Below are 19,215 nucleotides of genomic sequence, written 5' to 3'. Positions count from 1 at the left end.
GGTTCGTTCGTTCGTTCGTTTCAGCCAAACGACGACACAAAGGCAACACTTTGTACGCACTCGTTCATTATTTGTCAAAGCTAAACTTATTTTTAGTGAACGAGATGAAAACGAAGCCGGTGAAACCGGTGCCAACGTAAACCGCGATCAGAACTAACTTCCATTGGATCGGTGAAATAGGCTCTTTATCAAGGAAAAAGTCAATGATATACGGAAAAAGCTTCATTTAGTTGCGCCATGACGGAATTATTAACTGTATTTTATTGAAAAAGAGGCTGACAAAGGTGACTGAGCTTTTTCCGCCACTTCTTCTCAGCACCAGCCCATATTATGTTGTCCCGAAGTGGTGGTAGGGCAAGCTATATTTGGGACTTGTACCTATAAGTGCCCTAGAAACAGCCTATGTACTGAATAAAATATTTGAATTTGAATTTTGAATACAGCGCCAAAGCTACTGAGTTGACGTCAGGAATTCAGCAAAATTCCCATGCTTCACAAATTGCCTAAGTCTGCTGGCTCAGTTTGATAAGTACCCTGTGAGGCTGTAGGGATGCTATGCAAATAGCGGATAAACTCCTAAACTAACGGAATCAATTATGTACGTAAACCGATCTGCTCCATCAAAAGCAGTGATTATCTAGTACACGAGATCCCCTAATCCAATTTACCTTCGGCCTTACATTTATCCAGGTGTTAATTTCGCTTGTTCCCAATGAGTCACACTCACACCCAAACGAGTCCCTTTTACTCGCTGGGAAAAAAACCCATCCAGTCACATTGGTACTGATCACATACCAGTACCTTTAATGTCAGGATTATGAGCTTTCATTATAAAGAAAAAATAATGTACAAAATACATAAAAAAAACAAAATAATTGTAATCTAAAGCTTAGTAAGAAAATACAGGTTAACTTTTTACTGATATAGTTTGTAGATTAAAAAAAAACTATAGTACCTAGACTACAGGGAATCCCGATTTAAGATGAGTCTTAGTTATCTTACCTGCAGTTTATAAGTCAATACTCAATACTCAATTCTTTATTGCATTAAACAGTGTACATTAGTCTCTCCTTTTCCAAAACCAGTCGACCGAGAGAAGGCTTAGCTTCTAAGTATGCTCAAAGGTCATTTTAGACATAATAATGCACATAATTGGGGATCTTCCCTGCCCCTTGCCCCTTGTAATTGCACTGACTCACGCATTGATTATAGCCAATTGAGGGTTTCAATTATTAGATAATAATGATATTTCAATTACCATAAATTGGCTGGAATATGAATTTAAATATCACGACCTAGAATAGAGACAGGATTTAGAGAGTCAAAGATGTGCGGCCATGATTTTAAAGCTTTGTTCCTTAATATAAACTGCCGTGGTTTATAAAAATCTAAATATATTTAACTCACAGATGACTGACTGACTGACATAGTGATCTATCAACGCACAGCCCAAACCTAAGGGGGTAAAACGGAATCCACGCGTACGATTACGAAGTCGCGGGCGGCCGTTAGTGTTACATACAACCCACACGAAAGAGAAAATCTAACAGTGTTACAGTCTGTGTCAAATAATTCGTGACACCCTAAGTAGCCAAAAAGTTCGCAACGCGTCTTTGTTACAATTTGAATAAGGTTGTAATTTCAACTTTTTGGCTACTTTGTATGTCACGAACTAAGTACTTGTCGCTGACTGTATTAAGTTATCTACACAGAAAAATAGATTTATGAACGTGAAATTGCACCATAAACAGATTTGAATCCTTGCTTGAGTTTGAAAGGAGTATTCAGTTGATTTATTAATACCTACAGCTGATATTAAAATTTATTCTATTACTAGCGGCCGCCCGCGACTTCGTACGCGTGGATCTCGTTTTACCCCCCCTTCATCTATCTTATGCGGTTCAGATTTTTTCATACAATTTTTTTTTCCCGCTAACTCCCGTTCCCGTGGGAATTTTGCAATATCCTGTTGTAACTAAGCTTTAAGTTTACTAAGGTACCTGCATGCCAAATTTCAAGCATCTAACTTAAGTGGTTTAGATTTCTCATACAAAAGGATTTTCCCGCTAATTCCCTTTCCCGTGGGAATTCCTAAGTATCCTATAACCTGCCCAGGAGTATGAAGAATAATTGTACCAAGTTTCGTTAAAATCCGTCAAGTAGTTTTTGTTTCTATAAGGAACATACAGACAGACAGACAGACAAAAATTTTACTGATTGCATTTTTGGCATCAGTATCGATCACTAATCACCCCCTGATAGCTATTTTTAAAAAAATATATTTCATGTACAGAATTGACCTCTCTACAGATTTATTATAAGTAGTATATAGATTGTTTTTCTATCTAATATCTGATATCATTTCATTTGTACCTAAAACATGTTCTAGCTGTCAATTAGTGTTAAAGTGTTGACACCTGATAACAAAATGTTTGAAATACCAATTTATGTCAGCATCAGGGTGCCTGAGTCTTATGTATGTGGGCATAAGTTGTTTCAGTCTGTGGTCTGAATCATAGGATTTTTAACCAAACTAATGTATACTTAATGTTATAGAGAAAATGTTGCAAATATTTTCTCTATAACTTTTATATTTTTGTATGTTTGTATTAAATAGGCTCCGAAACGAATGAACTAATATGAAAAATTCTTTCATCATTAGAATCCACATATTTTTCTGATTAACATAGGCATATTTTTTAAAATACATAATGTTTAAAATGTACCCCTGCCAGGGCGGACCGCTAGCTGTAGATAATTCGAAGATAGAGAAGAAATTATATTCAAACCAGGCGTTCCTCGATTCTCAAGTCAGCCAGTCCAACACTTGTTGGCAAATGACGCCTAACAATAAACTAAAACTGCGTGTATTTCCAAGAAAGAGATGTGCAAGCGCACCTTCAAAGCGTGCCTCACCAATACGGTCAAGTTCAAGTTAACATGCAATTTAATACGATGACGTAACTTGTTTCACCTTTACTCATTCCGCCGGCAGACTGGTTAAGGTAATAATATTTACTCATTATGTCAAACAGTTATTGACCGAGAATTAAACCTGTTTGATTTTAAGCCGTTACTATAGTTTCCTTGTAGGATATAGCATTGCTTTACGGGTACACTTGTTTGTTTGTCACAGTCATTCGGTAGGTATCCCACGAATATTTACTTTATTTGGTTAGGTTTTACAATAATTTTATTTTTTACTACATTTGTGCAGTGATAGGCACAAACAAACAAATCGATAAAGTCTGTATAACAGAAATAGTAAGAATTATTTTATTTTGGTTCATTAAATTTTAAACAAAATATTATAGGAATAAAAATAATTGTAAAAGTTTATATAACACGAATAAAAAAAAATACAAAAAGTATTCTTGCCGAAACCCGGGATTGAACCGGGGACCTTTAGATCTTCAGTCTAACGCTCTCCCAACTGAGCTATTTCGGCGATGAGTGGAGTGACGAAATTAATGATTGCTTTGTATGTAGGTGTATAAAAACTTTTGAAACAACATTTTTGCCTGTGTATATTCTGAAAATTATCTTTTATTATCTAACATTAAAAATAGCATACCTTATCACATTATGGGAATATCTTTTGTATTTACCCACTCTTTCTTCATATAAATCGGTAGAAAAGATAAAAATAGTCTACTATCGCTACTTAATTCGGAAACATTTTACTACGACTTTAATTTCATTTCAATCATCACAAAAAGTAAATTTATCAATGTACAGAAGACAAAAGCACGTGCCATTATAATGTCATTCACAGCACGTGATCCCACCCACATTACAACCTATATCTACAATGAACCTATTGTCCATCTGATAGAGTTCACAGTAACATCGATTACTTACAATGAGAGCTATTAACCGGTTTTTTATTTAAATGACGGCAACATTTATTTTTTGCTCATGGCAACACTGGCGGGAAATACGCCGGCGGCTCGCGATTGAATTTCATGCTAGTGATGTCCGGCTGATGGGTTAATGGTTTAATTTGGTTTTAACCTTTAACCGACGACGTGCGGTCTCACAGACCGCTCCGGTTTTCGAAATTTCTGGATTGCAATGTTCTGCTTACTCCCGTGTCCCGAGCGTCTCAGTACCTTCGAGTTTAGTTGCCCAAACGCCATTACAGGTAGTGGTTACATCGGCGAGGGCAGTTTTAATAAGATAATTCAATTTAAAGTTCAACAGCGGTCTGTGGGACCGCACGTCGCAGACTACGTGACATTTTTGTACCATACTGAAACTTGCGTTTTTGTTTTAGACGACTCATTTTTTGTAAAAATGGTGGATCCTGGGCCACCACAACCTAGGAAAAGACATTTCCTAATGTTATATTGATATTTGAACATAAAAGATGGTAGTCTGTAAAAAATACCGCAAAACGGGTGGTAAAGCAAACAGTGACATGTATTCTCGGCTCTGACATGCTAAATCAGCCTGATGTCATTGCACCAGCTGCAAAAAAGACTTACATTTTAGTCCACCTAAATTGAAAATGAAATTTTCTTACAGGTGTTACATAAGCATACCGAAAATGCTTGGCATGCGGTAAAAAAAAATTCCTGATTGTGCCTAATGTTTACCCTACGTCAAATATTTTTGGTGCATGAAATGTACGTGTCATTTATTTTTATTTTGTTCATTATGTTCACTATATTTAGGAAGGAGTATAGTTTTTCTTGCTTTGATTAAAATTTTNGTAACATCGATTACTTACAATGAGAGCTATTAACCGGTTTTTTATTTAAATGACGGCAACATTTATTTTTTGCTCATGGCAACACTGGCGGGAAATACGCCGGCGGCTCGCGATTGAATTTCATGCTAGTGATGTCCGGCTGATGGGTTAATGGTTTAATTTGGTTTTAACCTTTAACCGACGACGTGCGGTCTCACAGACCGCTCCGGTTTTCGAAATTTCTGGATTGCAATGTTCTGCTTACTCCCGTGTCCCGAGCGTCTCAGTACCTTCGAGTTTAGTTGCCCAAACGCCATTACAGGTAGTGGTTACATCGACGAGGGCAGTTTTAATAAGATAATTCAATTTAAAGTTCAACAGCGGTCTGTGGGACCGCACGTCGCAGACTACGTGACATTTTTGTACCATACTGAAACTTGCGTTTTTGTTTTAGACGACTCATTTTTTGTAAAAATGGTGGATCCTGGGCCACCACAACCTAGGAAAAGACATTTCCTAATGTTATATTGATATTTGAACATAAAAGATGGTAGTCTGTAAAAAATACCGCAAAACGGGTGGTAAAGCAAACAGTGACATGTATTCTCGGCTCTGACATGCTAAATCAGCCTGATGTCATTGCACCAGCTGCAAAAAAGACTTACATTTTAGTCCACCTAAATTGAAAATGAAATTTTCTTACAGGTGTTACATAAGCATACCGAAAATGCTTGGCATGCGGTAAAAAAAAATTCCTGATTGTGCCTAATGTTTACCCTACGTCAAATATTTTTGGTGCATGAAATGTACGTGTCATTTATTTTTATTTTGTTCATTATGTTCACTATATTTAGGAAGGAGTATAGTTTTTCTTGCTTTGATTAAAATTTTCAAGTTATATAGGTATTATTGAGCTCTAGTGTAATTTCAATGAAATTAAGGGTCAAAAAGTTTTAGCCATATTTAAATAAAAAATATACATTGATTCCTCGCAAATTATACGTATGTTTATTTGTAATACTATAATGTTCTCAAAAAATATAAAACCAATATACTTTTATACAAAAAAATATTACTTTTTGAGTAAACAGTATAGCGGTCCCACAGACCGCACGTCGCAGACGGCGTGACAAAAAAATCACGTCGTCGGTTAAAGGTTAATGAGATTTAGCCTAGGCGCAGACCACCAACTTTTAGTTGGCCGATTCTTCATACAAATTGGAAATCGATCCAACTATCTGTCATGGGTTATGTAGGTAATAAGTGCTAATGTGTTTTTTTTTTATTTTAAACCTTATTTTTTGCTTTCCAAAACAGTTAAGCTCGTAGTTTTTAAACAATACACTCGAAAATAATTAAATTATAAAATTCTAGGCACATATTATTATTATGGAATTAGCTGATATTTCAACATTCAGGGTCTTCAGCTTGTGGTTTTTTCAGCGTTAACATATTAGATATCTATCTTCACAAATTCTATTGAATCAGTATCAGTGATAAAAATAAGGGACCTATTTCACACAGTAATCACAATATTGTAAAAATCTTAAAGGACAACAACAGTAGAGAGATGAATGATGAATGATTCAAAAAATACAAATTAATGACTCTAACATCAATATACATACACGATTTATGTTCATTTGTTTATAAAAACATAAATTCATTCCAAAAAATGCAAGACACCCATAACGTANAAAACACAATTAGAAACAGTAGATACTTTTAAATTGCTAGGACTACACATAGATACAAACATCAATTGGAAAACACATATCGATCAAATAAAAACTAAATTATCAAAGTTCACATACGCCCTTTTCGAAATCAAACACAGCACCAACACAGAAACAGCATTAACGACATACTACGCGTACGCATATTCCTGGCTGAAATATGGCATAATGCTATGGGGCAACAGCGTAAATGCCAATGACTTGTTTCTACTACAGAAAAAATGTGTAAGAATTATAGCCCAAATAGATAATACACAAAGCTGTAAACCATATTTCAAAAAATACAAATTAATGACTCTAACATCAATATACATACACGATTTATGTTCATTTGTTTATAAAAACATAAACTCATTCCAAAAAATGCAAGACACCCATAACGTAAACACTCGTCATAAAGAAAAACTATGCCTACCATACTCGAGAATTAAAATGCTGAATAGCAGCCCATACTATATGGCCATCAAGCTATACAATAAATTACCACTGGAAATAAAAAACGAACAAAAGTACACAATTTTTAACAACAAGCTAAAACAATTCTTAATAAATAACTGCTACTACAAACTAGACGAATATTTAAATAACAAACCCTATAAAACAACATATAAATAATACAACAAACTAACTTTTTATACTTTTTAATTTTTTATTAAAATACCTCATTATGGCGCTCTGAGTATTTAGCAAATATATTATATATAACATAATATATTATATTCAATAGAATATTTGATTTAATATTTATGTAACACTCTTTTACTTACTTATTTATAAAAATAAATAATGTAGCCCTCCCATCAAACCTTTGCAATGCCTTAACTAGGTAACTAAGTAATAAGCACTCATGTATTAATGATAAGACCTTTAATGTACACTTAGTAGGCAAATAAACAATTTGAATTTGAATTTGAATTTCGGTAGGATTTATTTTTTATTTTTCACTTTTCTAAAATTTTATTCGTTTGCAAGATTGCTGAAGTCTATTGGCGCGGAATATAAGTGATTTATCTGTCTGGCAGTGGCAGGTAAAGAAATAAGGAAGATTTTAAACACTAACTAACGATAATTCACACTATTTAATCCAAAAACAATTTAAATTAATTAAATTTTATAAAAACCCGACGAATACTTAAAACTCAGACAAGATAATTAAATATACGTCCAATGATTCACGATAATGATTATATAAATGACATGGCTATCGACATTTTAAATCATAAAGTCACTCTTTGAATACCCCGTTCGATCAGTCTTATCTCAAATACAATGTCGTTTTACATCTAAAACTTAGGTAGGTACTTCTTACATGAGACAGCAAAACTATTTCGATCAGTCCGACTCCGACTCTATCTGTCTCTGTTAAATTACTAATAGTGAGCAAGACGGAAACAGTCGATAAAATTGCCAATTTCAGAATAGACCCCAAAATGTCTTGATAAAAAAGTGATACAAATTATCTCGATTAGGAACCAAAAGGCTTCTAGGAAAGGTGACTGGCAAACTTAAGGTGAGGATAAACCAGATCATTTACTTGTAACAGAACAGAGCCGCTGTACGATATTCGAGCTCTACGAGATCTAGTGTACCATCAGGTGATCCGTCTGGTTGTTTGCGGAGGACAGGAGGTCCCATAAAAAATCGCCTTTTCACGAACTAAACGTCGTACATTTTACCTGTATTGTACCATTTGTAAGAACGTTACACTACATAGAAATGCTCGAGAAAATGCTCTAGCGTATACTCACCTTAACTCGATCAAATGACTAGGTATTCGTAATACAAGGCAGTGACCTCGTGCAGACAGATCCTAATAGCATCTTGAAAAAACATGCATTCTTCAGTTTGAATGTGGTTTGGAATCTACTGAAGTTAAAGTCCTAGGATCAGGCTAGGCATATGACCGGCCATTAGCGTTATAGAAGGCTATCGAACCGTTACCTATTAATTTGTATCAGCAGGAAAAACCCAAAATATCTATCGCGAACTCAAATACCGTATCATAGAGCTTTAAAAACTAGCCCACGGAAATAAGATCATAATCATTATGAGAAGAATGACGTAAATTGTGTGGCAAAAATACTAGAGATGTTTGAAAAAGATATTTTGAATAGCTTCGTAATAAGGAGATCTTTTTCGCAACCTTTATAGATATTTTTAGTCCCCTAAGTCGTCAGTCGACTGGAGAAAAGGTCTGCCCTAAAATTTGTTTGCCACGTCTTGTATACTTTTAAATTAAATATCTTTGACGACGTGTATTTCTGTGTAATAAATGAATTTGAATTTGAAAAAAAAAAGGATAACATTTACATAGGAATTTGACTAACTAACCATTTGGGTTGATAGTAAAAATTCGAAGTAAGTTTCTAGAATAACACATGGATTTTAAATAAAATTTTAATCACCTGCACAAAAAATTCCACAAAATATATTTCCCTGTGCGTAGGTAATTTTAATTGTCTCTTAAAAAAAACCAAAAAATTACCACTACTTAAATAAGACATTAAATTTTAATTTATGTTACGACATACGAGTAATCTGTTGTTGACTCTTTTATCAACCTCATGTTATTTAAAATTTTCCCAAAAAGGAGCAAACAACTCTATTTTGGCCATTTGTATAATTTTGTAATAAATATGCAACATAAATGTGTTTAGAATGTCACTAATTGGTTATTTTAATTAAGCCGAGCTTAATTGTTAAAAATTCCAATCAGTGACGAGATTGAACATTCCTATATTAAAAGATATTTAAATTGTTATGAAAATAAGTAAGTAGGTATTTTTTTAAAACTGGGAAGTCCCTTGATTATCATTTCTATGTTAGGAGTTAATACTATATCTTTTAAATACCTTAATGGATGGGATGTGATGAAAAAGGAAAAAAATGAAAATTAAAATGTTTTGTTACTATAATTAAACTTCGTTTTCATTTGATTTCATAACATTTTGATAACCTTCCTTCCATCCGTTTCAGGATGAGACCGTATAATATATTAATGTTTCATTCACATGGATGTATACCTCAGTTTTTTCATCTCTACACAAGTTTTATAAAGTGCAAAATATACTCATTCATTCCGTATTATTTCGAAAAAGATAAAATTTCTATCAGTGTTTACTTTCACGTACCGAATATTGCTCATCGATTCGCTCCGTATTACAAATAATGGACATATCGTGCATTACCGGCTAGTGTAATCGTGTTAGGTTTATCAGTGGCGTTATCGCTCTGATTTGTTTGTGTTTCATAAGTCACGTCACGGAAAATGTGCTTTTAGGATCCGACCCATCACCGACGAGACAGCGAGTAAAAATTACATTTTTTAAAATTAAAATTTACGATGTTGTCGTAAAGGTATCAGAGAAGCGCTGGATGCAGGCCGCTACCAATCGATCAACGTGGAAAGTATTGGGGGAGGCCTATGTTCAGCAGTGGACGTCCTATGGTTGGAATGATGATGATGATGATGAAATTAAAATTACCCTTTGTAGTTTAAACACTTGCTGAAAGATCATACCGTCGTTATTCTACTCTACAGTGCGGATCACTTGCCTGACTTACTCGTAAACTCATTTGTACTTACGCACGTATTCACAAACGATGCTTGCTTAAGTGAAGCAGCAAATCGAACGCACAGCGTTGAATAGAGCTCTGTGATTGGTTCGTGTGTCACCCTGTGCGTCCACACGCACTGTGAGACCTCATAGTAATGTTTGTGAATATGGGCGTTAGGCTGAGTTGCACTACTATCTTACTTTAACTTTGACAAACGTCAAATTCCATACAAAAAGCACCGTTATTGTCACGGTTAAAATAAGGTGGTGCAACTCAGCTTTAGTAACATGAAATTTGACTAGACATCTTGAGGAAATAGCATTTAGTGGCTTTATACACGTCCGCAGTGAGACAAGTGCCTTACGCGGTGGCGGCTTACATGAAATGGTTTCATTTGTTACAATATTGTGACAAAAAAACTTGTAAGATCGAGAACTATTCACAGGATTTGTTTTACTTTGGCTTAGAACAGTTTTCCTACACCTTTCTTCTTTATTTAAAGTAAGCTGGTTCAGTTGACTGTAAAAAAGTTGATTCATGCTTGGAATAGCATTCTGGGTTATTGTCCCTCAGTCGACAGCACTATGTATAGTTTTTATTGCAAAATAGCGCCTATTATAATCTACATAGAATCCTTATCTTGATTTGATAGTAGGCTACGTACTAAAGGCTATCAACCCGCACGATACACGAAAATATTCTAATTCATTGTCTTAGTTTTTATTTAGAGGGATAAGTTAACAATAGAGCGTAGGTGGAGTCAATTATTGTCATCCAAAATTAAACACACTGTTAAACATGACTGTTCGATCAATGTAACACATCGATCTACAAAATATGGATATTGGAATTTGGACTTCATATTATACCAAATTCAATTTATGCCAGTCATGGATGATTCGTTTGAAGCTAGCGACTTATTAGGTAACTAATTGCATGGTACCAATATGTGAGAAAATCTTTATACCATAAGTCAGTATTATAAAGAGGAAATATTTGATTGTTCGTTTGAATAGGCTCCAAAACTACTGAATCGATTTACAAAATTCTTTCACTATTAGAATCCTACATTATTTCTGATGAAGTTTGCGGGGTAAGCCAGTTATTCAATAATTATTATCCATCATGTATGTCCCCTGCGGAATTCGAATTCGTAATTCGAAATTCACAGCTGGCATTATAGTCCACGCTACAAGCTAAACAGCTGTTGTACAATCATCAAGTCACCAGCACATTGTAAAATAACATCTACTAAGTACAACCACACAAGATCTGTAACTCAGCTCGATGTACCATCACCCGTACAATGGCGCTTGAACAGGTCATTTACTATTGTACCTTAGTCAATATATTAATAGTGCTGTGTCTACACAGGCAGACACTAACTCAGTCCGCTGAGCACATAGCAATTTAGTATTCATAATGTGATCTGCCAAGATTATCCGTGCTTGATTCCGTATTGTGCACTTAGCGCTATTATGCTTGATGGGGCGCTGTGCTAATACGTGCTTAGATTGATTATACCTATTGCAAACACATGATGTTAATATTTTTGGCATTGAAGTATAAATAAATAAATGATACACTATCACCCGGGTTCTGAACTGAGATTTTTAGCATAGCTTAATAGAAAAATTCATACTTCAGAAAAATCTTCGGCGTGCTCGTCACACAAAAGCTAAAACCTAAAGATCACAAAGGGCCAATACTGTTAGTTAAGCGTCAAAGTAAACGTCAAAAAAATCTAATTTTTTTTAATTAGTTTTGACTTAATGAGGATAACAGTCAGAATTAAAACTGTCCTGAGAGTTTAATACAGCTTAAGATAAGTTAAATAGGATTATGTGGCGCTTTAGCCTAGGGGCAGACCACCGATTTTTAGTCGGCCCGATAGTTGGACCCGATTCTAATTTGTATGAAGAATCAATCGGTGTAATGTGCGCACTTCCATACATGCCTATACTGATTAACTTCCCGACTTAACTATCGGCCGACAAAAATGCTCGGCAAACTGCAATCAGCAAGCTCGAATGGTGAATGTTCTTCAGATTGAGAATATTTCCGAAAATATCATCAGAATTTTTATATTAAGTTGGAATTTCGAAAAATCAGGGGAGATGCATTCAGAAAACTTGTCTAAGCCTAGAAAAAACCTTCGACCACCTGTCTGGTGTGGTGGTGTCTTCAGAAGTTCCAAGCGGCATTGGTTCTGACGTACTAATTGGTTTTCCCTGTGCTAATTTAAATAAGTGCCAATGTCCACCTTGATTACTTCCAATGACACGAGCGAACAATAACTCTAGCAATTATAATAACGCAAGCGAGTTACGCCGAAGCCATTCATATGATTTCCCAGTAAATAACAGTACTTAATAGTCCATTGTTACTAGGTAACGGATCTAAAGATGGAATATACTTACCCTGAAAAAAGCATCCTTCAACAAAAAATCCTTTAAAGATTCACGGTCAGTTGAACTGAATGACGTACATCCAAATAACTGATAATGTACAATGAATTTCAACTTAAGATTTCACACACACTGTACCCCAGCTTTATCCTATAAACAACTTCGATATTCTGTCTATGTTATATTTACATTTGCACCTTTATAGAGTCTTTTTCAGGCCAGCTAACACTGTAACGACTGGCTGACATTGAAATAGATTTAAAAAGACCTTCATGATATTTACAAAATGGAATGCTTGAAAAAGCTAACTTTTTTAAACTTTGACTAATAATAGAGAAGTCCAAAAAGACTTCAGACGTTAGAATATTTGTTAAATATTATTATACCTACTGGTAAGTATTACAATTAATGATATTTCTTTGTTACAGAACACAAAATGCACAGAAAAGCTTTGTCAATCCAGCATAATGGACATTCCGGGCAGAGGCAACAGCCCTCGCACCTCCGAGGAGGTGTACCAAGAGGCTCAGTCGTTCCTGAAACAGTATTTTGCTTCAATACGAAGGTAAGAAGACGGTTTTTATAATTTACCTACTTTTCAAATTCAAATAGTTTATTCAGTACATAGGCCCTTCCCAGGACACATAAACTCTTAAAGTGAACATTTTTCGGATCGCATAGTTATGAGTACAATGTTAGAAAATATGAAAAATCACGATTTATGAAGGTCACGGCAAGCACTTAGTTGCCAGTAGCGCAAAACTCCATGGAGTGGCGTCGTTGTGGATCCATTTGCCTTTGTCCAGCAGTGGACTTCATTTGACTGAAACGATTAGTAAAATAACTACCCGATGAGAATACAGTAACTGATAAAGCTATTTTCAATTCCACCTGTTACAATTGTATGTTGAAACAACAAATAAAACAATAAACCATTTTTCCAGAGAGAACACAGACTCGCACACCGCGCGGCTGGAACAAGTGAAAACGGAATTAAAAGAAAAAGGCACATATCAATTGAAAACTTCAGAATTGGTGTTCGGAGCGAAGCTGGCCTGGCGCAACGCAAGCCGGTGCATCGGCCGGATACAGTGGAAAAAGTTGCAAGTGAGCGGCGCCTTTATTTGCTTGTGTTAGAGCAGTTAGTTGGTGGGCAAACACGATTGCGGTAGTCCTATATGTTTGAAGGTGCTCTGTTAGTCTGGTTTAGGTACTGGATTGGAAAAGTTTGATTGAAAAAGCCGGTGAAATTTTTAGTCTTGCAGTATAGAGTTACATTGTACGATTTTATCCATCAACCGTTAACACTTGAATATCAGAATTTCAACATCATTTTCAATAAATAGATTAAAGTAGACCTAGTTACGTGGAGTATTTGAAAGTAAATCAGTTTTTCTCAGTAGTCAGATTGATGGTCAGACAAGTCTGGCTAATAACGGGAAGAATAATATTTTGTTTGAGCTTTTTAAAATAGATATCACGGAATAAACGTTCTATTATCACTTTAAATTGCATTTTGGACACAATAAAGCAACTCACCTAGCGACAATTGACGCTCGCAAAAACGTGACGCTCGACTTATTGCGGACTTCTTCAATGAATTATACAATCAATGGCTAAAGGATATAAATTGCAGCACGATTGGTCAACGTCCTACGCTGTTGAACAACATTTAACCGTAACTACTTATAACTCAAACCGGTGTTTTTGTATGGAGTTTGACAGATTTTTGACGTTTGTTAGAGTCAGAGTAAGAGTTCCCGCAGACTACATACTTAGTATTGGCCAATAGTTTGGTCGACTTCGAATTAGTATGAGGAATCGGCCGATACCAAATCCATGGTCATGTGCGTACCTACTTTCATACTTGTTTATACTTATGTACTGATTAATAGCCCTACCAAAAGTCTTTAGTCTGCGGGGGACTCAGACATCAAGGATGCCAGGTGAAAACACAGTCTATTTTTAGATTTTACATAAATGGGTTTCTACGTTCATTGTGTTTTGAAGATGGTTGTGTTTATAACTGCAATATAGGCGCTAATTGGCTAGCGTTTGTATGCGAAGTCATAAATTGGTTTGTCAAATCTTTAATCATAATTGAGATCCGCAAAAACTAGCCATGAGAATATTGAGACAACTAGATGATTAACTAAGATCAAATCCTTTTGCATCCACATTTGAAGTAGATGAAGCTACATGTATATTTTTGTAGGTTACTCATTTCAAATAACCCTATAGATACCCCCTAAAGTATGTGAAATAAGTAAATACCTATTAAATTTAATTTCAATATTTTGCAAAAGTGTAAGAGCTAAGTATTCCGGGCTTAATTTCGAAAAAGAAATAAGAGGCACTTAAATAATAATAATTATGATATTGCGGTGTTATCAATTATAGATACCTACCAAATATTTTCCTTTCGATATTTCCTTCACACCAGTAAATCAAAACTAGCCGAGTCACGATTTCTCCAAGTGTCCAGTGTCCCTCTATAACGCTCCGCATCATAATAATATACGGCGGACCCGGCTAATAATAAAACTCAAGACAAGATGAATTTAGATAGATTTGTGCCAAAACGGGCCGGGATGAGTTGCGTGTTCGTACCTACTTGTATGGTCGGCAAAAAAGGACGTTAAAAGATGTTAGCTCATTACTTGGGGGATACAGCATATTCCCTACGGAATTGGGCTCCCGATGGAATCCAGTTAGGATCTCATTTTGGAAATGTTATGTTCAAAATTCAGACTAGTCTAGTCGTTAAGTGCCTAGTTCTACTTTACGCGTATGATCCGATATTAGTTTCGGCACGCGAAATTCCGATCAAATAGCGCGTTTCTCTCCAGAACTGAGACTTGAGAGTTCGCGGGATGAAATGTAATATTATCAACCATTATGTTCTAACACCTTCCACCTGAAGGAACTTACAAACTTATCTATTATGTGACGCAGTTTCCTATGGCACCTACTTACATAACTACTTTGCATTAAATATTGAAACTTCCCAAATAAGAACTTGGAATTAACTTAGGAGTGTCTCATAAAAGGTGAATAAATGTGGTGAGGTTGTATTGATAAATTTTTTTTACATTATTTTCATTTTACTTACTGGTATTTTCGAATTGCATTTAATCCAATTACAATTCCAAAAATGCTTGATTTACGTGCAACTAAACAGTCTAATGTACATAAGCTTAAAGTTAAATATATGTAGTCTCTTACCACAGCGGGTAAACTTTTAATTAGAGCCTCAACTTATAACGAGCTTCAAACGGGATATCATTAGCCTGTAAGATACAGATGCTAACCGCAACAGGTTAGAGGCCGGCAACGTTGTTTGACTGCCATCTTAGTAACACATAGACTAAGAGCTGGTGAACGCCAGACCTACGTCATTTTATAAAGGCTGAAAGTTTTTCAGCGTATGCTCCCAATATAGGATAGAATTTTGGTGAATCATGAAGTTTTGGTCTTCGTGGCTTTGGCAGCTATCCTACAAAAACTGTCCGGCAAGGAGTTGGAACTTTCAAAACTGTCTGGCTGATGTGGAAACAACTGGGTCTGGCGTTCACTAGCTCTTAGTCTAACAGTGACAGTGCACTAAATTAATAACGGTATAGATGTTCAACAATGAACCGTCCCAGCTATGACATTGTCAAGAGGGCGCTACAATCTGTTCTTGATTAGTTTCCGATTTTTGCCACGTTCGACAACTACTAGCGCTACTACTGGGTTGTTAGTTTTTGAATTTCGCCACTTGACGTTTCAGAGAGAGAACTATACAGCTGCAAGCATGCTTAAAACATCCGAAATGAGCATGCTTATTGTTAGCAACGTTTCGACACAATTTGAAACCTAGCAATTGCTCAATAGTGGCATGCTTTCGTGCTATTAATGAGCATATCATTGTGTATCTGTACCTTTACTTATTTCGAAAATCTTAAAATGCAAACGGCTTAAATTAATACCTAAATAATCTATCAATATCAATGCTAATAATCTAGTAGGTATCATAAAGGCTTTAGTGCTAAAGAATATAAAAAAATATCACTTTTCACGTTAAAAATATGAAAATGGAAAAAAAACAACTGGAAAAATAGTCACAGTCACGAGCAAGTTCAAAACAAATATTAACTCCATTCACGTGAAATTAAAACAGGAGATCTTCTAAGGAAATCGTAAAAGTCATCAAAAATAACCGCCAGATCTATTTATTTTCCAAAATTTGTTTGCCCTTCTTATACAAGCGTCCTTTCATAGCTCGCTGTATATTGGACTTGTTATACTCTCATTTTGGGATACTCGCTAATAATATCGCCATTAAAAACGATTTACCTAAAGTTAATACACAACCTGACTATGGGATGGGAACGCCTTATTATAATAACTAGTTGTGCCCGCTACAGAAAAACAATTTGAATTACTTTTCCCGTTTTTGTAACATTTATCAAAGCCGCAAAAATTTCGTTAGTAGAAATTGATCTAAATATTTTATTGCAGATATTCGATTGCAGAGAAGTCACAACTGCTAGTGGGATGTATGAAGCACTCTGCAACCACATCAAGTACGCCACTAATAAAGGGAACATTAGGTAATAATAAATTGATGTTGTGTTTTTACTTTAATTGCTTTTTCTCTTCTTTGCTTTCATCATCATCATTGTCGTCTTCATCATCATCAATAACATGATCATCTTAAATATAACCACAATTAGCATCGTGACCATTGTTTCCACTAACAGTAAGCCTTGCAACATTCGTAGATGCTATTGTAACAAATTCCAATTTTTTTTCCTACAGATCAGCAATCACTATATTTCCACAACGAACAGACGGCAAACACGACTACAGGATTTGGAACCCTCAGCTCATCAGCTACGCGGGGTACATCCAGCCTGATGGCTCTGTTCTGGGAGACCCAGCTCGAGTGGAGTTTACTGAGGTAATTCAAAATTTAGATTATGCTACTTATTTCAAAGGGAAAGTAAAATGCTATGGGAAAGAGGTTTTTAGTAACCTTGTCTTAGTGGAAGGAAAAAAATGTTGTAAGCTTCTAGTCCAGTCAATGAAGCATTATAGATGGAAATCCGTGGAACACAATTTTTGACCTCGGGACTTTATTTAGACTAGTTAGAGGTGAACATAGCAAAAGTCCCCTCCCCTAGCCCTTGAGCTGCCGGAGAGAGGGGAGTTTAAAGGTACCACTTTTCGGTTTTTCGCTTAATCCTCGGAAACTATGCGTCCTAGTGACATGACTACTATGAACCAAAAAAAGCTTATTCAATTTTCTACAGGTGAGATAGTCAAGTTTTTCTATATCTTGTATAGTTTTCGCGGCATCTGCTCTAGAAGGTCTGTAATATTGGAAATTTTATTTTTGTCTTACATGTTCCCATTAGGAGAAAATCGACTAAATCAACATTGAGCTAATATTCTAGACATGCGGGAGCATGTTAAGCCTAGTTCCAGGGAGGGGACTGCACCGTGCGTATATTTAGACGAACCACTTGGAGCCACTTTTGACTCCTCATCACTCAAAAAGTACTGTGCATTAACACTTCAAATTTGGCTCATCTATTGAGACTTGCAAGATAAACATCAGCTTCAAATTTCATAAACATACCTCAAATGGTTCTTTAGGTATTGACGTCCAAAAATCTACATGGCTGACCTTTATGACCAAATTCTAACCACTTCCAGATGACCTTGAAGGTTCAAATTTGACATCCAGATAGGTAGTTGTGTAAATACAAAGGAACAAATAAAAAATCAGTAAATTTTAATATTTCGCAGGTGATAGATAGATTTTAGTGCCCTAAATGTCGATTTTTGAACGTCAATACCTAAATAACCGTTTGAGGTATATTTATGAAATTTGAAGCTGATGTTTATCTTGCAAGTCTCAACACATGAGCCAAATTTGAAGTGTTAATGCACAGTACTTTTTGAGTGATGAGGAGTCAAAAGTGGCTCCAAGTGGTTCGTCTAAATATACGCACGGTGCAGTCCCCTCCCTGGAACTAGGCTTAACATGCTCCCGCATGTCTAGAATATTAGCTCAATGTTGATTCAGTCGATTTTCTCCTGATGGGAACATGTAAGACAAAAATAAAATTTCCAATATTACAGACCTTCTAGAGCAGATGCCGCGAAAACTATACAAGATATAGAAAAACTTGACTATCTCACCTGTAGAAAATTGAATAATCTTTTTTTGGTTCATAGTAGTCATGTCACTAGGACGCATAGTTTCCGAGGATTAAGCGAAAAACCGAAAAGTGGTACCTTTAAACCCCCCTCTCCCCGCCGGCTTAAGGGCTAAGGGCGGGGACTTTTGCTATGTTCACCTCCTAACTAGTCTATATAAAGTCCCGAGGTCAGAAATTGTGTTCCATGGATTTCTCTCTACACCGTCGTTAAGGCATTCATTGACTGGACTATTCATAAATTAGGCAAAATAGACTAGACCAAACAATCTTTTTTCCAAAAATAACAAAATACCAAAGCTTACAAAGAATGTAATAAAAAAAATATTTCAAAATAAAATTCGACATTTTAAACGAAACAAGAGCTTAATGCTCATTTCGCCCTAATTACTTACTCGCAACAATGGATTCACCGCAATGAAAACACGTTGATTGCCTCATAATCGATATTACGTTCATGTAGTTAATTGGATTTCCCAAAAAAATGATTTAAAACAAAATTTTTTGAATTCATAAGTTCCTCATGATGAAAATACGAATCCGTTCAATTTTATGCATTCAGTTTTCTATACTGTTCAAGATTGTTAATAGCACCAAGAAGTACCGCTACA

General features: G+C 35.5%; 1 protein-coding gene and 1 non-coding gene across 4 annotated transcripts in view; one reads left to right on the top strand and one right to left on the bottom strand.

The window, feature by feature from the left end:
- The window catches only part of NOS1 (nitric oxide synthase 1), a 41,751-nt gene that overhangs the window by 14,401 nt on the left and 8,135 nt on the right, over positions 1-19,215 (top strand). For all 3 annotated transcript variants that reach the window (XM_028322215.1, XM_028322216.1, XM_028322217.1), the window contains 4 exons: positions 12,824-12,960; positions 13,340-13,502; positions 16,899-16,990; positions 17,199-17,340. In XM_028322215.1, the coding sequence (XP_028178016.1) occupies positions 12,824-12,960; positions 13,340-13,502; positions 16,899-16,990; positions 17,199-17,340 (534 nt within the window). The remainder of the gene's footprint in view (positions 1-12,823; positions 12,961-13,339; positions 13,503-16,898; positions 16,991-17,198; positions 17,341-19,215) is intronic.
- Positions 3,376-3,448, bottom strand: TRNAF-GAA (transfer RNA phenylalanine (anticodon GAA)). Its single transcript has one exon. It is a non-coding gene; the product is annotated as a tRNA-Phe (tRNA).

Source organism: Ostrinia furnacalis, unplaced genomic scaffold (assembly GCF_004193835.3).
Source record: "Ostrinia furnacalis isolate ACB-3 unplaced genomic scaffold, ASM419383v2 OfSCF7604, whole genome shotgun sequence".
Taxonomy (NCBI): domain Eukaryota; kingdom Metazoa; phylum Arthropoda; class Insecta; order Lepidoptera; family Crambidae; genus Ostrinia; species Ostrinia furnacalis.
This window is presented reverse-complemented; position numbering and strand designations above follow the sequence as displayed.